Source organism: Mustela nigripes, chromosome 17, assembly GCF_022355385.1.
Source record: "Mustela nigripes isolate SB6536 chromosome 17, MUSNIG.SB6536, whole genome shotgun sequence".
NCBI lineage: Eukaryota > Metazoa > Chordata > Mammalia > Carnivora > Mustelidae > Mustela > Mustela nigripes.
In genome coordinates, this window is record NC_081573.1 from 57,562,146 (window position 1) to 57,586,973 (window position 24,828).

The 24,828-nt window shown below is 61.1% G+C and overlaps 1 protein-coding gene across 1 annotated transcript in view; it reads right to left on the reverse strand.

The window, feature by feature from the left end:
- The window catches only part of LOC132004977 (uncharacterized), a 168,628-nt gene that overhangs the window by 14,444 nt on the left and 129,356 nt on the right, over positions 1–24,828 (reverse strand). Inside the window, exon 3 of the mRNA XM_059381639.1 lies at positions 22,948–23,048. Within this exon, the coding sequence (XP_059237622.1) occupies positions 22,948–23,048 (101 nt within the window). The remainder of the gene's footprint in view (positions 1–22,947; positions 23,049–24,828) is intronic.

Below are 24,828 nucleotides of genomic sequence, written 5' to 3' on the forward strand. Positions count from 1 at the left end.
GGGGGGGGGGGGCAGGAGCAGCCCCGGCCGTAACAAGACTCCCCTCAAGACGGAAAGGCCCATGCGCGGCACCCGGAGTCCCCGTGGCCGGTGGCGCCCGGCCGGCTGTGAAGGCCAGCCCTCTCTTGGGTCCAGCCGAGCCCTGCGGCCCGTCTTTCCGGGGGCTCCCGCCCATCACTCCGGGCGTCCGCGTGCGTCCGGCTCACCTCCGCTCTCCTCTACCAGCCACGGGCGCTGAGAAAGCCCCACGGAGCTGGTAGAGCACGGCTGGTCCCCAGCCCCGGTGGTCATCTGCAGGGACGTCACCGCGCGTGCTTCCCCTTGACCGCATACGGGATCGAAGCACCTGGCCCAGGGTCGCCCGGACCTCGGCAGCGCCCCTGCCCCCCGCCCTGCTGCAGGCAGACCCACGGCTGCCCGAGGGAGGTGGCCTGGAAGGCGCAGCCTGGCGGGCTCGGGCCGCCCTGTCCTTCCTCCTGGTGCGAAAGCTGCCAGCGGGCCCGACGGCGGATGCACAGCCTCGGGCACGGCGCTCTGTGGCCGGCCAGGAATTCCCTTGCCGGTTCTGCGTTCGGTGTCTTCGTTTTTCTTCTGCTGCGTTTGGGGCACGGGGAAGGGCCGTGACTTCCCCCAGAGGCTGTTATTTGGCAAGAACCAGCGTCAGATTCAGCCCCCTCAGAGCTCCGTCTCCTGCCGCCAGACGGCGCCTCGGGTCGGGGCTTATGGGTCGACGGTTACGTGGGACACCGGACACCGAACTGTGCCGCAGACGCCTCTCCTCCGCCATCCCCAGCGCCGGGAAATGCCTCAGCACACGGGACGGCCCTGCGGGCGTCATGCTAGGTGACGTGTGGGACACAAGAGTCCGCGCAAGCCAAAGTCCGGACACCGGCCAGAGAACGGGGTCCCTGGGCATGGGCAGGGGGCGATGGGGGCGGGGATCACGGGTCAGAATTCCCGCCCCAAGATGAGGACCTTGGGGGGGCGCTCAGGTGCGGCGTGGGAGCTGCGGGATGGATCTTGGATGGTCTCCCCACAGCAAGTGCGCAGGTGGAGGCCTCTCGCGGTGACCGCCGTGCAGCACACACGCCTCCAGTTGTCCCACGGACACCTCGGGGCGCCCGGCGTCTCCTCCCTACCACGGACCCCTGAGGCTGGGAACGTGACCAGCGCACCTCCCAGATGGAATCATTACCAGTGGGGCACTCGGTCCTTCCACCCGGGACCTCCCTGTGAGGCGGGGGCACGGGGCCGAGCTGGGGTCGTCTCAGGAGCTGCTGTCGGTGACAGTGACAATGATGACGTGCCGCGGGTGCCATGGTGCCGCCACGGCTGTATCGTTGGGTTGCTGTGGGGGCTGTTGTGTTGTCATTGTCACTCCTGTGCTGTTTTATCTGTTAGTGTCACTGCTGGGCCATCGGGGGCTGCTGGGCTCTCGTCACTCGTGTGTCGCTGCATCAGATGTCCGGCCCCACGCTACCTCACTATGTCAGGGAGGGGGTTCAGGTGCACATCTAAATTCTGTGCTACCTTAAGCTCACACAACCTGGAGGGTCATCATTAAAACACACACACACGTTTACATACACGATGACCAAATTTAGTATGAGAGTGTTTGTGTGAGAAAAGAAATGAAATTCCGAAGTTTTAAACTAATAAACACAACAAATATCACACAGTCCGAAAACACAACGTGCCCTTCATTATGTAGCAGCCGATGCCGCTCAGACCCTCCCCTGCCGCCTCCGCGAAGACCATCAGGGGACGGGTGAGCGCGGACAGCGCGGCGGAGTCCGAGCCCCTGGCTCCCGGTCCACTCTGCCACGTCCTGGCTGGGGGGCCCTGCACCCGAGGGCCTCGTTTCTCCGCACCTCCAGTTCCTCGCCTGTAAAGTGGGGAGCTGCTGATAGCTGAGCAACCCCCCAGGGTCGGAGGCAGAGCAAGAGGCAGCTCGGGCTGCAGCGGTCAAGCTCTCCTCTGCAGGCCCGGCGACGTGACTGGTTTCCCCACATTTCCTCCTGGACGAAGTAGGTGACTTAGAACGGCGACCGCATTCTTGCCAGTGACCACGGTCCAGGCAGCCGGCAGCAGCTGGGTGAAGGCGTCGGGGTCCACCCCGCAAGCAGCTCTGGGATGAGCGTTAGGGACGGGGCTGGTGAGCTGCGGGGTGGCTGGCATGGGAGGGGGCGCGGAGAGAAGAGCCAACCGGGAGCTGTCGGATCAAGCCGTTCCCACCACGGGGGGCTGGGCCTCGCTCCTGCTGGTGGGTTCCCCATTGCTGCTGGCACAACTTGCCCCAAAATCGTCACTCCGACCGCACGGCTGGGTACCTCCTCGTTCTGCAGGGAGAAGCCCGACGTGGCGGCCGCTGGGGGCTGCGGAGAAGAGCGCAGTCCTGGCTCTTCCACTTCCAGAGGCGCTGAAGGGCTTGGCCCCTGCCCTCGCCCCCATCTTCCGAGCCGGCAGGGGCTGGGGGGCTGGGGGCATCGCTGTCAGACCGGCTCCCTCTGTCACCACACGGGGCCATCCAGATAGCGCAGAACCCGCCGTACCTGCGCGTATCCACGACCGTCACTCCTTCTGTCCTTTGTCACGTATTCGCAGGTGCCAGGCTTCATCTGGGGACGTCTTGGGGCCCTGACTCTTCCCACGCACCCGAGGAAAGCCTGCATCTGAGGACGTCCCCTCCTGGGCACCAGGGAGCAGGGGTCTCTGGGGAGGCCAGTCCAGGCGGGAGTCCCCGTCCTCCTGCGGCTGCGCTGGGCCCCACACAGTGGCCCCTGCTGCTGGGAGAAGGCGTCAGGCGAGGAGGCCCCAGCACGGTGAGGGCAATGTCAGGCCAGCGGGACACAGACTCCGGAAGCGGTCCCGCCACGCGCTGCCCTGTGCGCCAGCTCACTCTTCCGTCCTGCCTGGAGGGAGCCGCAGCCTCAGGCCCCACAGGGAGGAGGGCCCGGGACACTCCTGTCCCCTTCAATTCCGCCCGTGCCCTGGGCCTGCCTTCTTTGGGTGCGTGTTTCGGCCCAGCTGCTGGGCTCAGGGGCCCAGCTAAAGCCAGGACAGCGAGGTCTAGGGGTCCCAGGGAGGTCAGCAGGGGGCTGGGGCCCGGACGCTGCATCTCCCAGGAGAGAAGCAACCATGGGCGGCTGGAGTCTGCGTCGGACGGAGCTGGCCTGGACAGGCGGGCGGCCAGGGGCATCCTTCCGCCTCGCAGAGACCCACCTGTCATCTGCCCTTGCTCAGGGCTGCAGACAGCGCAGGGGCCCCTCTCCTCCAGCCCCGCCCCCTCCACAGGTGACATTCGGTCAGCAGCTCCTTCCCGGCCGCCCGAGCATCCCCGCCCAGGCCCGCCAGGCCCCAGGGTGGCGAGGGAGCATCTGGTGGGGCCTCACCCCATACCAGGGGCCTGTGTGCCCGAAGGCTGCCAGGGGCAGCTGCGCCGGCTCAGGTTCCAGCCGGCCTCCAGCTTCGGTCCCCTCACCAGCGGGTCTCGGAAAATGCCAGAAATGGTCCACGGCAACCAGTGCTTCCACGCTCCTGGCGCTGTGCCCCCTTCCACGGGAGCGCCACGGCCGGCCGCAGGAGTCTCCCGGCTGCTGGCCCGCAGGCCCGGCCCCTCCCCTCCGCCGCCCTCTCCCTCACTCCCTCCGCGTCACCTTGCTCTGCTTGGCCGCCATCAGCCGCAAGGTCCCAGGACGCAAGATCAATACCCAAAGCGGGTCACGGTCGTCCGCTCCAGCCAGGGACCATCCGAACACGAAACGAAGAACCAGTCCCGTTTACAACAGTGTCACAAGAATAAACACCTGCGACTAAATTGAACAAAAGCACAAGACTCAGGAGAGATCCCTGCCCTCTGCAGAGAGAAATGGAGGCAGAGGGGACCAAACGGAAGCACGGTCTCCGTGCGCGGACGGGAGGACTCACTGTTCCCGAGTCAGCGGTTCTCCCAAAGTGATCGATCGGTTCCGTGCGATTCCTAGAAAATATTCCAGCAGGTCCTCTTTTTTTTTTTTTTTTAACAGAAATTGACAAGGAGATTCAAAAGATTTCACGAAGCCGCAAAAATACCTAAATGCTCTAAAACTCACTCGTGGTGATGGCTACCGCGCTCGCGTTAGCAACCTTACCGAAAGCGCAGACTCGTACCTGGACGTGGTCGGCGTCCCGGTCTGTAAACACACGTCTGCGAAGTTGCTTCTGCAAGTCCCCCGGTGGGGACGCTGCGGAGTCAGCGAGAGGTGAGGAAGACAGGTTCTCCCTCCACCCCGAGAGGTGCCAGCGCTGCCGGGTGCAGACACCCCCAGGGCAGGGGCTTTTTTGATGTGCTTGGTTCCCAGGACTGTCATTTAACCCCAAAGTGCCTCTGAGTCCGTTTCCCCTCGGCCGCCATGTGTGTGACGTCACACAAGACAGTCACCCTCTCTGAGCCACAGTTACTCTGCAGGGAAATGGTTTCCACACTCGAGAGCCACGCCAGAATCTGGACTCGGGGTTCCTGACGCCCATCCGAGCTTTCCTGCTGTCACACTTCTGCGCCCTCCAACCCTCACCCGGACCCTTGAGCCGTTACCCGTTCCAGGTGTTTCTGCAGCTGTTGGTAGCCTGACTGAGCCGCTAATGGCGTCTCCAGGGAAACGGTGCTGCCACCAGAGAGACCGGGAGGCCTCAGTTCCCCCACGTAGGCTGACGCCTGGGCCCGGGCTTCTCAGCTCCCACCCCACTCCGCTGTCCACATGCCCTTTGTCAGGCCTCAGCCGCACCGTCTCCCCACGACACCCACGCCCGCCATGTTCACCCGACCCAGCGCACAGCCGCATCCCCAGCCCCCCTGCCCGGCCCGCGCCGGGCCCCTCCCCGGGGGAGCATCTGAAGCAGACGTAGCCACGAGTCTGCTCGGAAATGGTGTTGGCTCTCCGTTCCCCACGTAGGCTTCCTCTCCCTGCCTCCTCTGGAGAAGGGGTCGCCGTGGCCTGTGTTTCTCCCGAGCTCCTGTGTGTCGGGATCCCCGCGGGTGGCTCGGCCAATGCGGAGGTCTGTGCGCGGGCGAGCTGCGGGAGAGTCTGATCGCCCCGGCGGGCCGGGAGCAGCGTTCTGCTCGGCGGGAAGGGCCCGGAGTCGAAGGCTCGCAGGAGGGAGAGAGCAGAGACACCCAGAGCGGAGCCAGCGAGACACCCAGAGCGGAGCCAGCGAGCTCGGGCCCCAGGCCCCTGGGCAGGCCGTGGCAGGAAGGGCCGCGCGGTGGGGGGAGGGCCGCAGGCTGGTAGACCGAGGCCGCCGTGGCCCTGCGGCCGCCGGCGGGAGGCCGGAATGGCTGATCACGACACCAGCACCCCTCCCCCGCTGCTCCTGCCCCTGCCTCAGTTTCCCAGCCAGCCAGGCTCGCTCTCGAGCACCTCCTCGGCAGCTGGGAGACGGAGGCGGCTCTCCAGCTTGTTCGCTGGGGGCGGGAAGCCCGGAGAGAGGCTGAAACGAGCATTCCCTCACTCTACAAATCGTCACCCGCCACCTGCTGTGTGTCCGGCCCTGCGCTGGGCTCGGGGACGCAGCAGTAAAAATTCCTGCCCTGTGGCATTTCTATTCCGGCTGCGGGACAGAAATTCAAAATACAATAATCAATAACCGATCCTGTAACCACCTGGCCCGTCTGACCGTGCCGAGTGCGAGGACAAGGCAGGGCAGCGCAGAGCACAGCGGGGAAGGTCACGGGTCGGGGTGGGGGGCGCCCATCTCCCAGACTCTCCAGGGCCCTGGAGGCCTTTGGCTTCGGGCCTCCAGGGGAGGGCCCTGGAGGAGCGTGGGGAGGAGCGCCTGCCCGCTGCAGCCCCGGGGCTCCTGTCCCCAAACCCCCCACCCCACCCACGCTGCAGACCCGTCAGGACAACAGCGACCTTGGAGGGGCCGCTGTGTGCCTGTCTCAGGAGGATGTGAGTGAGGCTCTCGTCCCCTCTTTTCCTCCCCACCAGGACTTCAGGGCTAAATGCTGTTCTCCGTAGGACAGCGTCCAAACATGCCCCATCCCAGCGTCCCTTCCCGGCGGGAGACCCCAGACCCAGGCCAGCAAACTTTCTCAAAAGGGCCAGAAAGCAAACCCTTTAGACGGTGTGCCCGGGTCCCTACCTACACCACTCAGCCCCCGCCGCGCATACACGACCACAGAGGCTGCGCAGGGATCGGCACGGCCGGGTCCCGGTGAAGCTTTATTTACCACCGCGGGGGAGGGACGTGGCCGCTGGCTGCTGTGCGCCGGCCCCGCCCTCCAGCACCAGCCGGGCGTCCCACGGCTGCAACGGCTCCAAGGCCCTCAGTGAAGGAACACGTGGTGACAGCGGTAACGAACGCCACGACGTGCGCCGAGTCCCCACCTGCCGCCACGCAGCTGTCCCGTCCGCTGCGCGGGGAGCACGGGGTGCAGGAGAAGAGGGCGGCCAGCCCCCCGCACGCGGAGCCCGGTGGGAAGCTCCCAGACCCCACACTGCGCAGGTGCTGTGTGGGTCCCCATTTCACAGGCGAGGACACGGAGGCTCAGGGAGGTGACGCGATGGCCCCACGTGACATGGGCGGTGAAGGCGGACACAGGTGAATCCCAGGCTCCGTGCTTCTGTTCAATCCCCACACGGCGTTCCCCGGCGGTGGGGCGGCTGCGAGCTCGTGCCCCGGAGACGGCTCTGATAGAAGCAGCCACGGGGCCGCGAGCCTCCCTGAGCCCCACCGGGGACAGTGAGCCGTGCTTCTCGAACGACGCGCGAGGTCTCCCTGACGTCACCTCGGGTGCTTCCCTCTCCGCAGAGACCTTACTCTCTTAACAACGTCTTCGCCCTCAGACAGCAAGAAGCCCTTAGATACATGGATCACCTCCCTGTGCTCATCGGAACATTGGCCGTCCTGGGACGCGCAGCCCGTCCCGGCATCACGTGTGGCGGACATGCCTCTGACAGGGCAGAAGAAGCTCACATGGCCCAGATGCGGGACAGGCCAGAGGCTTCGAGGCGGAGGCGAGGCGGGCCCTTGCCTGCATGGACGTGGGAGCTCGCGACGACGCACACCTGCGGGCACTTGGCACGTCGGTGAAGGCGCCCACAGCGCGACCGAGGCTGGGCCGGCAGAGTCAGTCTCGGGGGGCGGCTGCCACATGGCCGGAGCCCCGCACCGAGCAGGTGCTCTGACAGCGTGGGAAGAAGGAACCTTCCACCCTGGGCCCACGGGTAAAGCGGTCAGTGGACACAGCCCGGGGCGGTCCGCAGCACAAGGAGGAGCTGGAACCAGACGGAGGCACCCCCGCGAGCTGGTCCCAGTGCGATGGGGACTCTGGTCCTTGGGAGTGACCCGCCACCATCCGCAAGTGCTGCGAACACCTCCTCTACCAAGAGCATCCAGGATGGCCCGTGGATGTCCGTGGCACCGAGGGGAGGCCATGCCTGCCAGGAGCCGCCACTGCCTACAGAAGGCAGCGCTTGGGGACCTAAGGTGGCCCCTGGGGATGGGGAAGGGAGCCTCTTCCTGTGGCATCACGACCTGTGAGAGGTTCAAGGAGCCTCGAGGCACCAGCTTCCATGAAATCGCTGCTCTGTGTTCGTCCGCAAACCTCACCTCCAGGGCTAAGAGGAGCTCCGGCAGCTCCAGCAGCAGCCCCCATCCAGGGTCACGGCGACCACAGCCCCACTGCTGGGCCACACTCGACGTGGCCTGCCTCCTCCTCCTCACCGTCTACCCCCTTCTGGGGGCGCCATGCGGCTTCTGGAGGCCACCTTCCGGCACCCACGTGCCATCGGTCAGACCCTCGGATGCGTCGGACACTGTGTAAACCCAGGGAGGGTCCGTCTTCGCACACGGTGCTGGGGATAGCTCTGGTCTGCTGGGCTGCTCCGGGCCGCAACGGGTCCCTCATCGTGGCTTGCCCGGGGCTGGCAGGAAGCACGTGGGCCAGGCCACGGCAGCACTGGAGGGCAGGTGACGGCGCACGGTGGCCCAAGATGACCTGATTCTGAGCGGCCGGGGGAGCTAGCGATGCTTTTGCATTTTTAAAATGTAAGAAGTAAAACCAAGAACGTGGTACCATATGTTTGTGGTTCACAGAGCCTAAAATATTTCCTCTGTGTCCCTTCACAGTGTTGGGGACCCCAGAAGAGGGCCTAATCAACAGAGGGGTGGGGGGTTGCCATGGTTACTGGAACTGGCCAGGAGGTGGGTACCACGGCTCTCACCTCGCCTCAGGATTCTGGCCCTGTGAGGGGAGGAGCTCCCGTGAGCGCTGCAGCCACGACCTCACCATCCAAAGAGCCTCGAACGGCCGTGGGCTGCCACCTCACAGACCACAGACGTGGCTTGGCGAGGCCTTGGCACCAGCTCATGCTCTGCCCCAGGCCCTTTTCTCCCCAGCAGGTGAGGCGGGTGGCCAGGAAGCTTCAACCAAGTAATATGTGAAGGGCACTGAATTCAGAGGCTCCTGGTGGAGGGCGAGAAACAGGCTGGGGGTGGTAACCGTACTGGGAAGAGGCCCAGCACCACCACAAAACCTGGTGAAAGCCGTAGTTGACAAGGCGGCGGGGCGAGAGCCGTCACCAGCATCCCACGGCCGGCGGCGGGGCTGTGCTTTCCCCGAGGAGAGTCCAAGCTCCTCCTCTTTCTTCCTGGCCGCCAGAGGGGCTCCGGTGAGAGAGACGCCACAGAGACCTCAGCTCGACGGCTCAGCACCCGTCGTGTGCAGGGAAGTGAGAGGCCCAGCCTCTGGGCGTGTCCTGCGGTGCCCAAAGCTGCAGCAGAGGGTCATCTCACTGGCCCGCAGCGCTCAGAGCCTGGACCGTCCCCTGCCAAGCTGACGCTGGGCTCAGTCACGTGACTGGCTACGGTCAGGGAGACGTCAGCCAAGGTGACAGAAGCGAAGGCTCCATGAGAACTTGCAGTCTGGGGGTGGCCGTGCTGTAGGAGGCAGAGGTGACCCGGAGGATGGGGCTCAGCCCCGGGAGCAGCGCTGAGATAGGAGGCCATGAGGGGGACCCGCCAACCCGCACAGAGGAACACCACAGAGCTGCCAGCCACTCCACCACCAGGCAGCCCACGGTCACGCAAATCACTGTTCACACCCACTAAATCTGGGGGGCTTGCGAGGCAGCCAACGCCCCCCACCCGCAGCACCACAGATGGTTCTGCCTCTGTTTGAACCGAAAACGACAACGACCTCATTGCAGAAACCAACACCCCCCTTCTGGGCTACTTCCTTCGGAAAGAATGCCGGACGCCAGGACCACCCAAGTTCCAACCCCCTTCTGGACACGCAGTGGACAAGCAGCCGCCGAGAGCCGACCGCCGCTCATCGTTCTTCGCGCGGCTGGGTTCAATGACCCCCGCTGTCACTTCGGGCTTCCCGCGCTCTCCATGGTCCCCTGCGGGTCTCCGGCTGCGCTGCCCAGCCTCTGAGCTCTGATGTCAGGCCCCGTCACGTGTTCACGGCCACCCAAAGTCAACAACCCACACAAATGGCCCTTTCACGTGTGAAGTCAGGGGAGCTGCTCCCGGGTGGCATCCGCGCTATTCGGGAACCAGCCCAACGGTCGTGTTTGGCACGACAAGGCTTGCCCTGGGGGGCAAGGCCGCATGGACGGATGGGTCCCTGGTAGGTCCGAACCCTGGGACGAGGGCCCCCACGTTAGGAGGTGACAGCAGGGCGTCGTGGAGGGTCTGGCACGGGCCAGGCGCTGTGCTAGGCATTTCCAGACAGAAGGGCATTGCTCGCGAGGCTCTACCCACAGCGGACCTTTAGGGCAGTGAAGCTATTCTGTGTGACGCTGCGAGGGCGCGTCCAAACCCGCAGATCCTACTACAGCAAGAGGCGAGCGGCAGGCACAGCAGCTGGTCGTGAATTCACGGCAGGGACACACAGCGTCAGGGACTCTTCTGCAGCCCTGAAGCTTCCCTCAAATCGATGATCTAGTGCTTTGGAAAGAAGGAGAGAGGCAAGGCAGGGGGGAGGGGCTGGGGATAAGGAGGAAGGGGGAGGGAAGGCGGGACGAGGGAGGGGAGGCGGAGGCGGGGGAGGAGGGGAAGCTCCGCCCTTGACGAAGGGACGGTCCCCGGCTACCTGGTCACTGTTCCTGCCTCTCAGATGCAGCCCCTGACCCTGCAGGCTGGGGCGGGGCTGGGGACGGGGCTGGGACGTGAGGCGGACAGGCAGGCCTTAGGAGGCTCTTGGAACCCAGGGCTGAGAGGACGGCACCCAGCCGAGGGCGAGCCGTGGGGGTAAAGTCACACCCCAGAGACAGAACCGGAGCCCCGAGGACAGAAGGGCACCCGCCCGCCGGTCCGGCCTGGCGCCGTCGCCGTGTCCCAACTGTGTGCTCGGGTCTGCCGCTCAGACCCGGTCCTGCTCCTCCTCCTCCTGCTCCTTTTTTTGATAATGTGTGACTTGTTTCAGGGGTCCAGGTCTGTGATCCAGCAGTCTTACCGCTCACGCGCTCCCCTCAGTCCCTCCCCGCTCCCCCCACGCCCTCCCCTCCAGCAGCCCTCTGTCTGCATCCGAGACCAGGAGTGTCTCATGGGTGGTCCCCCTCTCCGGGTTCCTCTTGTCTCCCTTTCCCTCCCTCCCCCTGTGACTCTGTCCCTTTCTCAGACTCCTTGTTATCAGGGAGATCAAACCATCGTTGTCTTTCTCTGCCTTATTTCGCTCAGCACAATACCCTGGCGTTCCACCAACGTCGTGGCAAAGGGCAGGATTTCTGGGTTTGTGATGGCCGCATCGTCTCCCGTCCTACATCGACACCCGCGTTCTTCATCCACTCGTCGGCCGACGGACATCCGGAGACCAGTCACGCTCGCAGATAAACGAGGTATCGACTAAGTCTGCACACACGGCACGCTCTGCGAGTGTCTTCCAAAAAGTAACTCATGACAGCGAAGAAATCCCCAAGGTGGCCGTGTCCACGCGAACCTGTGCTGCAAACATTTCTAGGAGATCTACACGCGGCGCTGTTTCCGGGGCAGGAACACTCACGCTCGGGCGCCGATCTTCGTACATAAAGCGTCAACGGAGGAATTTACGATCCTCTGAGTAAATCAGAAACCGGTCTTCGATCTGAATTTGCAAAAGCCAGTTTTGACGGCGACACCTCCCATAGGCCAGGAGACAAAAGCTTTTCGCAGCTAACAAGGGACTGAACTTGCAGGAAACCAGGCGCGCCCAACGCCAGGCTGCGGCCAGGCTGCGGGAGGTGCTCCGCCACCCACGCAACGTCGATGCGAAATACACTTGTCCCCATCCCTCGTTTGTTAGGGAAACACCAAAACCTCCAGCAGGAGCCAGAAATGAACTGTGTGACTTAAAATGGCCTTGTCAAGACTGAGAGGTTTTAGTCACTAAATATTTGTGGTACTTCAACTTTTTAAATGATTTCTATTTGACATTTATTTTGTGTTCATCTGAGTTTCTTTTAATAGTTTCTGTTATGGAACATATGAATCAGGTACAAATTAATGTGAAATGTTATCAATTACTGAATCACATACTGTCAGAATACACTGATTCCAAACAACGATAAACCATGCGTTTACTATTATATGTTAATTTAAAAAGAAAAAACAAATTTCTGAGCACTTTCGCATTAGCCTATGGCAGGATTTACTCTCCGGGTCTCCCATCCGTACTTAAATCACATCAAGTGATGTGGAAAATGCAGAATAATTTACAGCTCAGGAACTCTTGGCGAATTCCCAGAAATTCTGACATGCTGTTCCCGAATCCTGACCCTTCATCTCTGTTGGGAACTTGGAAGTCATGTCCTGAAGGGAGTAGTTCAGAGAGGCCGGCGGACGAGGACAGGGAGCTAGGGGGACACAGCCAGCAAGAACAGCCGCGTCCCGGAGCTGGTGGCCACGTCCCTCGGTGGCTCGAGTGACCACAGGAGCTCACAGACCTGGGACGGGGTGGACACCGGGCCTGGGAAGAGCCACCCCATCCCGCAGTGCTGCCCTCAAATGCAGGTCAGAGGCACCCTGGGCCAGGACCCCAGCGCATGGGGACCTGGTCGGGCCAGACCACACATGTCACACGGGGCCACCCGTCCCGGCAGACATGGGGACCCCCATGCACTCCCTGCTGCACACGCAGGCTGCGGTGGCCTGGGGGTAGGGCATGCCGGCTGTCCGAGCCTCGGCCTCCCCAGCCTTGCCTGCCCGGCCTCTGAGCTGGACACAAGACCCTGTATAAACACGGGGGATTTTCCTTGGAGGCTTACGAGTGCTTCTCCAGGCCGTAACCGTCACCTGCTTCCGCAGGATTCCAGGATTCCAGGTCTGCGTCTCCAGGGAGGTCTCAGCTCTCCTAGGCCCAGGGAGACGAGGGTTCTTCTTAGCTCCTGGGGGACCAGCAGTGACTCCCACGTGGGGACTCACGGACGGCCGGCTCATCAGACTCACGGCGCTCACCCAGGCAGTAGGCCGGCAGCAAGCGCTCCCTGGGTCGGGCCGTGCTCGAAGCTTCGGACGTGCAGAGAGCACAGAGCAGGGGAAGGGAATGCTTACAGCAGCACCCCTGGGAGACGCGCAGGAAATACTTCATGCGGAGAGAAACAGCCAGGCCTGGGCGAGGGGCGGGACTCATGGAGGGAGAAGCGTTTCCGTGGCTAGGGTGGGTGACGAGCAGCCTCAGTACCTGGTCTGTCCACCGGCCGGTGGAAGTTTTGTAAGGAACAATCACACCGAATTAAGACAGTCATGGAGGGGCCGGGAGCCTCAGGTAGGGCCCCCAGGGCTCAGCCAGAAGGCCTGGCTGGGGGCCTAGGTCGACCGTTTACCAAGAGCCGTGGCCCAGGATGGATGTCTGAATCTCTCTGTTCCGCAGCACCCGTCCTGTTGAGCTGGCGGTGGGACGTCATCACCGTGAAACAGCGAGTGCTCAGCAGGGCCACGCTCGGTGAGCACGGGCTACCTGCCGTGGCGGTTTTCTTCCCTTTCCAGGTGAGGGCACTGAGGGTCAGCGTGCTGGAGAGTCGTGCTTGAAGCTGCCCGACACAGGAAATGGCAGAGCCAGGACTGGACCCGTATCTGTGGGGCTCCGGAGCCCTTGCGCTCGAATAGGAGCCGAGTGAAAGAAGCCCGTCTCCAAAGGCCGTTCTGGAACAAGCAAAGCTACGGTCAGGAAGCAGGTGAGTGGCCGCCGAGGGCTGGGAGGAGGCCGGGGCAGCAGTGACCAGCTGTGGGCACGGGGTCTCCCTCCGGGGTGATGCGGAAGTCCTGCCGCTACGGTGGTGGTTTCGCCGAGCCCACAAGGCTTGCCGCCGGACTGCTCGGTTTAAAATGGTCTACTTCATGTCACGAGAATTTAGCCTCCAGTTTTCAAAAGCGGCAGGTGAAGTCTGGGACGACTGGAAGCCCCGGAACGTCCGTTGCTCTGCTGCTGGCGACGTGCGAGCGGGAGGCTGTGGCAGCCCTGGGAACCCGGGCGCGGCTTGAGACGCTTGGGGTTGAAAGGAACAGGAAGCCCGCACAACGCCACAAATCAGGACTTTCTGACTGGGTTGCCTGTACGGAGCCGAACAAAGTGTAGTGACTGTCCCGAGGCGGTGTGAGTCCCAGCTGCCGGGCTCCGCGCGGGGTGGGGGCCCCACCGCACTGTGGCCGCACAGTTGGAAGTTGCTCTACAAAAAATTAGGATTCGACGTTTTAATGAAAACGGAGTTAGAACTGGCATTAAACGTGAGCCAGAGGATTTCGGGGACAGGCAGGAAGGCACACATGGACAAACGTCTCGCAGGGCTGGAGCGGCTTGGGGACATTTCCTCTCCTGGGCTCGGTAGGGGGCTCAGCTCACAGCGAGGGCCCTGGGCAGGGTTGGGTTCGAAGGTGACGGCACGCGGAGGCGACACCCCAGTATTTCTGGGTCCTGGTAGGCCAGAAATGGGGTGTGCACAAACCTCTGTATACCCTTCCCATGGCTCTCAGGGCCAGAAGCCAGAGCTGGGCTTTGGGGAAGGTCCTATCTGCGCCAAGAGGGACCTTTCTGAGCCGCCGGGACCCCTCTGTGCCAATGCCACCCAGTCCGGTCAAGAAGTAAACCGACTGATGCACTCTGTCCCTCCTTCTCTTGTCTCCGGGGTGGAGGCCAGCACCCTGCAGGCCTCCCCCGGACCCCAATCTCTCAGGGCTTCCTGGTCTGAACCCCAGACTGTGTTAAACCCCCGGTTATGCGTAATTGTGCCCCCCGTGGTCAACATCCTGTACTGGGACGGTTCATACATGGGCCTCTGGAATACCCAGGATCAGGCCCCCCCATCTCAAGACCCCAAGTTCAATCTCCTCGGCAAAGTCCTTTTTGTCTCACGAAGTCACACTGGGATGTGGGTGTCTCGGGAGTGTTCTTCGGCCGACCTTGGTGGGAAAGGGGGTCTGTCTTCTTCATCGAAACAGACACAGTTTACAGACCCACGGAACTGACCACTTGGTAGGGGAGAAAGGTAAAGAAACAGCTGCATGAATAACCTCTCCAAGGGTGGCCAACGTCTGTACCTCAGCGAAGACGAGGACGAAGAATGCGTATTTATGGAGCACTTACCATACACCGGGTTTTCTGCTGAACAGTCCTAGAGGCTCCTGCATTTCAAACAGTAATGTTGGGGAAGGGGTCTTATCATTCCCAATTAACAGAAGGGAAAGCTGAGGCTTCGTCCAGAGCTGGCTTCGTGGCTACCATCCTACGCGCAGGGCCCCCCAGTCCGCAGCCCATGGACCACACGCATGGCACAAGCTGGGACAGAGACCCAGGAAGCCGCGGGGAGGTGCTGTCCTCTTCGTAACTGTCCGGGCGAGGAAGAGAGGGGATCGGCGTCTTCCCCTTCCGTGCAGCCCCTTCCTAACAGGTCCCCGGGGGTAGCAACAGGAGGTTAAACGCTTCTGTCTTGGCCAGCCTGGCCCACCGCAGGCTGCCGTCCAGCCAGGCATGGGCAAGGGAGCACCTGGGCCACCTGAGCCAGGAAGTCACACGCGGCACCGACGCCACTGCTGGAAGCCTGCGGCCTGGGGCTCCCCCGAGGAAAGGAGAAGTTCTCCCCCACTGTACACAGACGTCTCCAGCTGTCTGGACCGTGATCTGGAGGTGCCGCTCCCGCCTCCGCAAAGGACCTCGCTGTTGTCCCTGTGTGCTCAGGGACGTCCAGCGTGTCCCCTGTCCAGGTGTTCAGGAAGCCAGAACGCCTCCGAGAGTAGAGGGAGATCCGACACACCGTCTGTGCTTATGAACTCTTCGTCTAGACACAACTCGAACCAACTTGGTCATCCTGCCCAGAAACAGATGCGAGTGCCCGGATTCGGACCAGGGAAAAGGGAAGGACGGTCAAACGCATTACGTCCTCCGTGACAGTGGTGGCCCCAGTGACCCAGCGTGTGCAACGGTGCAGCCAGGAGGCCGGCCGCGGGAGACGGGTCCCCTGCCCTCGGGCACCATGGCGTCAGACAGAGACAGAGCGTCCTGTGTCCGACTCCCACCACCCGCTTCTGTGAAGTCCAGGGCGACACTCCCACCACAGGGGCTCGGCTCTCCCATGAGAAGCCAGTGCTGAGGGGAAATGAGGGGCTGGGAGCGAAACCCCAGGGTGGTCCCCGTGAGCTCTGGGACGGCCACGTGCCTCAGCGGGACAGAACCGTCTCTAGAGCCTGGCCCCTCGGGCGACCGGCCGAAGGCATGCGTTCCCCCCGCGGAGGTGTTCTAGAGGGGACAGGATGAGGGGGACGAGGGGACTGAGCCGCCCGGAGGCCCCGGAGAGCGAGGGGCGCCCCAGGCCACCAGCTCCGTGGGCCACTCCCTTCCCCTGCTCCTCTCAGCTGTGCCCTGGCCTGGAACTGGAGGGCCCTGGGGGCCGGGGAGCTCACCCTCTCCGGAGGTACTTCACTCTGTCCTGCTCTACTTCCGGGAAACGCGGATGAGGCAGCCAACATCAGAACCTTCTCGACCACCCCCAACACACACGCCCCACAACCATGAACCACAACACATGGAAACTCATTAATTATGTCTGAAATCGACGCCTTCCTCACGATTTAAGAGAAAACCGCTTGATCGCCTTGTAACACTGATAGGGAATCCATCTGTCCCCTCAAGTACCGGCACACGGAAAGAAATCCCTCCTCTGAGCCGCCGCCGCACGGGGTGACCAAACGGGTGAACCGACTCCAGCTGAGCAACGAAGACGCAGCAACGGAACTAGGGCGTCGCTGTTTTGCGGCCCCTGATGAACTAATGGAAACACATTTAGGCATTAATAGCTGCTACCATCGAAGCAGTGGGAAAGGGGAGAGAAAACACATCTCGGACGCAGAGACTCAGAGGCAGGGGAGAGACAAACCCCGCACACCCCCGCGGTAACGCCGACCCCAGCAGGCAGATGTGGGCGCGCAGACACCCGGGGCGGGGGTGGGCAATGTGTCGGCCCTTCCCGGAGACACGCGAACTCCGCTCGTGCCTTGGAAGCAGGACGTTTGGGTGACCGGAGAGGAAATGCAAACCCTAGCGTTAATCCAAACATCGCTCCTTGTTTTCATAATCGCCCCACGGAGCATGAATTGCAAAGTCGTATTAAGTCCACGTCGTGCGGCGCCAGGCCCACTCCGTTGTCCTTTCTGTCTATTTTTGGTTTTGATCCTCGAGGCGACTAATATTCATGCTCAGGAAACAAATCTACGAAAATTATACCAGCGTCTGTGCCGAGAGCAGAGCGAGCGCGCAGGTGCGGTGTGTCCAAGCAGCGAGGGGCACCCTGGGCATCCCTCGCCCTGAATCCCCACCATCTGTGGGTCCACGGGAGACTTAATTCTCCAGGAAAAGGCCCCTACCCTAATTAGATTTTTCTTGGCTTATTAGCAAATCTCATTCACTGACTTAATGAGAAACAAAAGTCATGTGACAGAAGGGTCAGAGCAGTAACATGTTAACTAAATTTATACAGCACAGGGCTTGAAATTTTCCCTCCGTATCAGCAAAACTGAAATCCACAGTGGAAACAGGAATTGCTATAAATGGCTTCAGACCTAGGCAGGGACTATTTATATTCAGGATGTACTTTATTCCAGAGACGGCGCACATAATTTCGGCATTTAAAGTGCCAGGCGTGTGTTCAAATCTTTACTAATTGGGAGTAGTAACAACCGCTAAGATTTACTTCGCGCTTCCTACGTGCCAACCTAGTCGAACAGCTTTAAATGCATTAACACACTTAACGGCACGAGCAGACTATTATTGTTCCCATCTCGCAGATGGGAAAACCGAGGCTCCAGAGGTGACGGGGCTCACCGGGGTCACTCAGAGAGTAACCATCAATGACAGTCGGCGGCCTCCAAGCTGAGAGAGCCAGCTTCCACTAGTCTCCATGCTCAAAAATCAAGAGAGATCTTTTCTGCTTTTTTACTCAAATGTTAGGGGTTTCTTTAAAAATTATTATAGAATAATTCTGAAACAGGACTGCACGGTGGGATCCGCGTGGACGTCAGCTACAGCTTGAAGACGAAGACCCTCTCAGCCCCATTTGTCATTGGTTTTATGATAGTACCTGAATTTCCGTCAATTTGAAAGGAGAGACTGGGGTCTCTGAGTGCCTCCGAGGGGAGCACGGGCTTTCCAACAGTCGAGGTCAGGAGGGAAGTCGGTGACGAGCAGGACTTCTTCCTGAGCGAGTGAGTCAGCCAAGGCGGCCCCGTAGCCGCCCCCACGTGAGGGGCAGGTGCTGGTCAGTGTGCCCCTGGGAGCTGGATGGTGAGGGGCCCCTGCACGGGAAGGGCTCACACAGACTCTGCCGTGGCTGGCTGAGCCCTGAGCTCTCCACAGCCCCGGGTGCTCTGAGACGCCGGCTTCACCACAGACTCGTTACGAGCAAAGCCGAAGGTGGACGGGCACCCAACGTCCAAGCGAGGGCTGTGCAAGAGCTGCCTTCCCCTGAACTTCAGGCTCCAAACACACATCCCTTTGGCCATAGGGCACCCCTCTGCCAAGCCACTGAGCAAAAGTCCTCAGGGTTATTCGAACCCAAAGCAGAGAAAATCACTCTCGCGTCGTCTGCTGTTTCCCGAGCTATTGTGGCATCGGTCCTGTGACCGCCCAGCCTCGTCTCTGCCCCAGAACACCATCCCCTGGGGGCAGTGACCAAGTCCCGCGAGGGCCCAGAGGGGCCTTCTATCCAGTTCCCTGGATGCAGGTCGGGCAGGGGACCCACGCTGGGCCCCTGGGACTAGTTCTTCCCGGAAGTCCACTAGAGTGCATGGGTGGTTTTCCAGAGCACCTGGCTCTGGGGCTTCCGGGCGCCCAGTTGCCTGGTGCCGGCCGGTCCTCTCCTACCAAGTCTGAGTGACTCGTTCTTCCTTTCACGCTCTTGTTGCTCAGTCCCTGCTGGAAAGCTGGCTGGGACTCCTGGTTGCAAAGTTAGAAGCTTCTCTTGGGCCAACCTACCCCAAAAACCCACTGGTTGTTCCCTCAACTAGAAAATCAATGGGGTAGGTCTGGCCTTGGTGACGTGTGGGGCCCGGGATCCCACTGAAACTACCAGGAATCTGTCTCTGTCCCCATCTCCTGACGCTGCTCGTCTGCCCGTTCTCAAGTGAAACAGACCTCGACAGCACCAGGCCTCCCTGCTCCGCACAACACCAGACCCGGGGGAGGGAGCGCCCCTCTCCCACTGGCCCCGGGAAGGGCCTAGGGAAGGCCGGGGTCGGCTCTGGATGGTGCCATGTCGGTCTCTGCATCTCTGATGGTGGATGGGGTGTGCCAGGAAGATTCAGAGTGGCCAGGCTCAGGTCATGGCCCTCCACGGGCCGGGAAGCAGGACCAGGAAGACACACAGAGGACTGCAGAATTCCACGGGTTCTCCAGAGGAAACAGTGCCAGAGAAAAGCTCCCACCAGCAAGGAGATCACCCTGCTACAACCGAAGGGCCCTGTCTGAGACCAGCTGCACTGAGTTCTCTCTGAATGTGGGGACGCCGAGATCAGTCGGGCCCACGGAGAGACGGAGCACTCACAGATCTTCCAGGAAAGCCTGCCCACGGGCGGCGAGTGGCCGGCGCAGAAAAAGGGCGACCTTCCAGCCAAGGTGAAGGATGGCTTCAGCCCCACCGGGGTCGCACCAAGGCCCACCATCCAGGTCTGGAGGGCTTCCAGTGGGTGATGGAGGGAGAGACGGCCCAGAAATAACAATGCTCCCGACTACAGTCACCCTGAGGCCGCTGGAGGGGAGTAAGAGAACCACACAGAAGCCAGGGAGCCAGGACGCACCCCTACGCTGGGATCCCCGGCAAGGACCGGCTGCTGTGTCCTTCAGACAGGAAGAAGCCCCGCGAGCTGGGAGGCACCACGGGGGAACAAGAGCGTTCTGCAGAGGTGGGAGGCAGGAGGGTCTACAAGACACCATGTCTCTTGGGGTACCCGCTCTGCTCCCACACGAGGCTGGCAGCTGACCTGTGCTGGTGGCTCCCAGGCGTCCCCACCACAGACATTTCATGCCCCTCTGCACCGTCCCCGCCCCGGGGATGACAAGGCTGGCCCCCATGCCAGGGAGCCGGGATGCTCACCTGGGACCAGCATCGAGGCAGGGCTCTGTCAGGGGTGGAGCAGGAGGTGGGCTCTCTGTGGCCCCCAAAGGCCCCCAGGGACGAGTCCTGCTGCCCCCACAAGGGCCTGCTCGTCAGCCATACTGGTCCCTCTCCGCCCACAGACGGAATGTCCTGGGACCGGTTCCCTGAGCTTGGAAGCTCTGACTCAGGCTCTGCTCCCGAAGGCTGTGAGGGGGACGACCCGGGCCGTTCTGCTCCCTGAGCATCCCCAGGGCTCACAGCAGGTGCTCCAGACATTTGATCTGAAGAGCAAACGAATTAAAACGCCTTGGCCCCACTCTCCGGAAACCAACACTCAGTATTTGTTACCCAACACAGACAGGCCAATGTACACGTTCGAGAATGTTCTAGAGACAGTGGGGGTGTTTGCCTCAGGCTGAGGGCTGTCCGTTGGCAAGGGCAGCATTCACACAGCCTGGGGAGCGCCCTGGAGCCCTTGTCCGAACGCAGGTGCCTGGGCGCCGTCTCTCAGAGAGTCTGACCTAACCAGCCCAAGATGGGGCCCGGCGACCCCCGACGCCCCTCACATGCAAGCCAAGTGAGGCCCCGAGGCAAACTGTAAGCCCATGTGGGCTACCCTTCCCTTTCTCGTCACATCGGCCGAGACTATTTCATTTTAAAAGAAAGAAGCCCATCAGGACAGTTTATGCCGAAAGCAGGGCTGGGGTGGTTGATGACGGAGATGCAGGATGTCTGTGAAGTCAAGGCAGGGCTGACCCAGGAGCCGGGAGGCTGGCCAGGCCCCGCTGCTTCTGGGTCTGGGTCTTCTCTACACAGGCCAGCACTGCCTGCTCCCCCATCCCCAGAGCAAAGAAAGGCCTTGCTGGGGCCGCTGGGGTGCACATGTTCCCCGGGCATGACGCCAGTCAGCCTGGGTCCCCTAAGTTCCGACAGTCCTGGCTCAGGTCAGGGGACCTCTGCAACCAGACCAAAGGGACGGACACTCACGGTACAAGCAGGACATCCCAGGCATGGGGTGCGGCAGGTGTTCAAGGGTCACCCTCCCCCTGAAGCTCATAGCGCCCCTGTAAACGGCTCTCCCTCCCCGTCATTCTTCTGAGAGGTCTACACGCCACTCACCACCCCCCCACCCAACACACACGGACAGCCTGTGCTTTTCGAATAAACTCGCTTCCTACACCGCCGTGTGGCCTGTCTCCAGGCGGGAGCATCTGCGAAGTGCTGGGTTTGGGCTGTTAGAAATGTTCTCACGGCACAAGACGACACAGGCAGGCCACACCGGGTCGCGGACGCCCTCCTGCCCTCCCTTAAAACCTCGATACTTTGTTCACCACACGTGTTTCTGGAGTTTCCAGTCTTTAAATGTTGTTGTTGAGTACCATCCGTCTGGCTGGCCGCTGGTGCTCCTGGCCATCCCGGGTCCCGGGCAAGTGCACCCTACCCCCACACATTCTCGGAAACAGAGGTTTGTGGCCTGGGAGACGCTTGTGTCACCTGCCTGACATGCCCCCCCAGCCCCGCCCAAGAAACCAAGGCCCAGCAGATGGGGCGACTGGCCGCAGACGTAGCCGCGCAGCCGGGGTCCGCCGGGGGCCCCGCCCCTGATCCTCAGCGGCCTGACGGACCCCAGAGGAGATAGCGGGGGAACCAGGACCACGGTCACCGCCTCTGCTGGCTTTGTTTAATTTCTGGAGGAGCAAACCACCCCCGCCCAAGGAATCATAAATCCCTCTGGGAAGCAGCCTGCCACTCCTGAGCCCCGGCCAGGGCTGCCCCTGGGGAGTGCGAGGCTGGCGGCAGAAGGGGGGAATCACAGCGAGGGCCCCTTCTGCCTCCCCCGCCTGCGCCCAGCATGTTTAGGGAGTGACATCACAGGGCAGGGAGCAGAGACCACCCCTGAAAGGAAAAGCAAGTCACAAAAAGGGCAGAGGGGCGGTGGGAGGGGCGTGGCCAGCCCCCTCCCTTGCCTTGGCAGGCACGATCAGCTGGGGAACAGAAAGATTCTCCAGTTCTGTGAGGCTGTCGGTTTTAAGCACATCCCTGGGGCAGGTTCCAGGCCGACAAGGAAGCAGATCATCCTCCCCGAAGGCCTCCGAGGAAGGTGCTATTGTGTGCCCGTTTTACACACGGGGACACTGAGGCTAGGAGAGGTCATGAGATTTGCCCAAAGCCTGTCTCTCCATAAAAAGTGGGGCCAGGTCCCGAACCCAGGCGTGCTGGAATTCACAGACCCCCCCGTGATATGTTGCAACAGATGGGCAGGACCCCCACATGAGGAAACCCATCCTCTGCCCGAGGGGGCCCCAGTTCTTTGATACAAAAGCCAAAGCATGTTCCCCAATCCCAGCTCCAAGAGCACCCACACCCCAAGCCCCCCTCCCGGACCTCGGTCTTCTCTCTTTCCAGCCCCCCACATCCCACCCACCAGCAGGTCCCCGGACCCCTCCTGCCCCAGACTCACTCTTTCACAAGATCCTTCGTAGTACCTGGGGGCTGGGCCCATGCCCCAAGCTTGCACCCCTCATGCTGCCCTTTGCGGATGAAATTCAAGATAGAGCCTAGATTCCGCACGAGAATCCTGCAGGATTATGTGTAATTTCGGGAGGGAGCGGGGGCTTCGCTATTTCAGATGAGACTAAGGGGCTGGCTGGAGCCCTTCTCCGAACTGGCTGTCTCCCGGACGCCCGACCTCACCACGTGTGACTGATGGGTCGGCGAGGAGCCCACGCTCCTGCTTAGCCAGGTCTGTGCCTCCAGAGCGCAAGCCGTATCCCTTCCCAGAAGTGGGAGACGAGGCTTTCCCACTGCAAAGCCCATTTCCTGCTCAGACCAGGTGGAAAATCTGCTAAACTCAAAAGGTCAAACCTAGTTTAATTTTATACCCTTTCGCTAAGAATGTTCCCTTGAAAAAGAAAGGAAGGGGGAGGAAGCTGGATGTGTCTTTCCAACTTTTCAAAAGTTAATTCATGTGGAAGAAAAAAAAAAAGATTAGGATAAAATTTCAAATATTAAATTCAAATGCAGGATTAATGACTTCTATTTCTAAGCCCAAGAGGTTGTCTGGAATTTCGGACATTTTTGGAGCAGTCGAGACCAGACATAACCAGATGCGGTTGTGTTTTGGACCAAGTCAGCACAAATTTCGTACCTTGAAAGACTATATCCACGTCCGTCTTAATACAAACAGTCCCTCTTTTCCAAAACTCTCCGTCCAGAATGAATTCAGAGCCATCGGCTTAAACACGAAGACTAAACACTTTCCACTTGCGCATGAAAGTAGCTGACGAATGTGACCTTAATTAGCCGCCCCCACCCCTGCACGAGGCAAACGTTCTCCCCCGCCACCTCGTCACCCTCCTCAAACACACACGCACACGAGCCAGAGGGACAGGTGACGGTCACTCACCGGAAAGAAGAGAGAAGCGCGTTCCCGCGGTGTCTCCGCGATGTCTCCAAGGTTGGGAAGTGCAAGTGCTGACGTGAGTGGTGGGGCATCTCCGGGTCCGCCTAGAAGAGCGGAAGAACTCACGTGAGGGCCCAACCCAAGGTGGTTTGGACGAGTCAGGGCGACGTCTGACCAGGGCGGTCCTTATCCCAGCCTGCGGATGAGCCTTCCAGAACGGTGTCGCATCGTCCAACAGCGCTGGCCCAAACGATGGACAAGGTGCGGAGGGAAGGTACACCACGCCTGAGAGCCACGGGCTACCGGCCAAAGAGTATGTCCTACGGAACATGAAGGCTCCTTGAAAAACGAACACATTCCAGTACATTTGGACAATACCGCATCCTCTGAGACCGGGGTCAGCAAACCACGGCCCATGTGCCAAATCTGGCTCTCCACTTGTTTCTGTAAATAAAGTTTTATTGGGACAAGGGCCACACCCATGCATTTATATACTGCCTGTGGCTGCATGCCGAGGCCACCACAGCAACACGAGGCCTGCGAAGCCTGAAGTGTTAGCAGTCTTTTGTAGATAAAGCGTGCTGAGCCCTGACCTAAGACCACCTTAGGGATTCACAAATCCCGTCAGCACATTAATGACCACGGAATCATGCAGCTAGAAAATCTGTTCCACTGTTCAACGTAATAACCACCACTCTACGTTATGTGATTCAAAAACGCCTTTTTCCTCCATGAGATACTTATCAATTCCTTTCCTAAGAAGGGCTCCACACACCTTGTGGGAAATGCGTGCCTGTCTGCATGTGCCACTCCGCCTCTGGTGTTCGGTTACGGCAACCCAAGCTCACACAGCAAGTACGGCTTTTCGGCCAAATGCTCAGGAAGGACGCCTCATGTTTTATCGCTACGTCTTGTGAAAGACTCTTCCTTGCTCATGTGCAAGCGTCCGGCCTACCGCTGGGTCTGAGTTTAAATCTGCCCCTTCCTCCCTGTGTGAGGTCGGGCAAGCTGCTTGCCCTCTCTGAGCCTGCGCCCCCTCATCTGTGACGTGGAAACCACCCGTCCCTTGCCTGGGAGGGCCATTGTGCTTGTGTTTGGAAGGCTGAGTGAGGCGGCAGGCACCAGCACAGCAGGGACAGGCCACCGCCAGGCAACGGTTCTCACGATTACCAAGTCTCCTCCATCCCAGGGGACCTAAGTGGGCTCGATCCATCATCAACGGGCTGAGAATTTTAAGGGTGGAAAGAGACGCTAGAACATAGGTCCTCGTCGAGGACAAGAAGCTTTCTGGTGACAGACACATGTGCATGTGAGGGGGAACGGATGTGGGGCTCTGGGCCTTAAGAAAACAGGATACTCCTCTTGGTCTGATGTTGAGAGAGGCAGGGGCCCGGGATGCAGATACAGCAGTGACAGGCTCTGGGGCAGGCTCAGTCGCAAGGGCCTGGACACTGAGGCCCTAAGCCCTGGGGCCCTGTGTCCCGCAGCGATGGGTGCCTGACACAGAGCCCACATCACAGTCCGGCGTGCTCAGCAGGGAGCCCCAGGCTCCGTCCATCCGTGCCTCTGCCCTCCCCCTGTCTTGGGGCCTCTACAGTGCACACCACGTGTGGCCACGGTCAGTGGTCACATCCAATCCCAACGGAGGCAGGGCTGCAGAGGCTGACCCAGTCCTCGAGAAGGGGACCCTACCTGGGTGTACCAGACCCAGTGGGTTCTCGACCTCTGCAATGGATACGGGACGGACCTGCATCTCAGCCCCGGATCACGGAGCGGGCCTGTGAGACACCGGGGGAATTCTCCAGCGGCAGAATGGCAGGCGCTGGGAGAGAGCTTCCAGGCAGGGTCTGCCGCGGGTCCCCACCCCCGCCCACCAATCACACC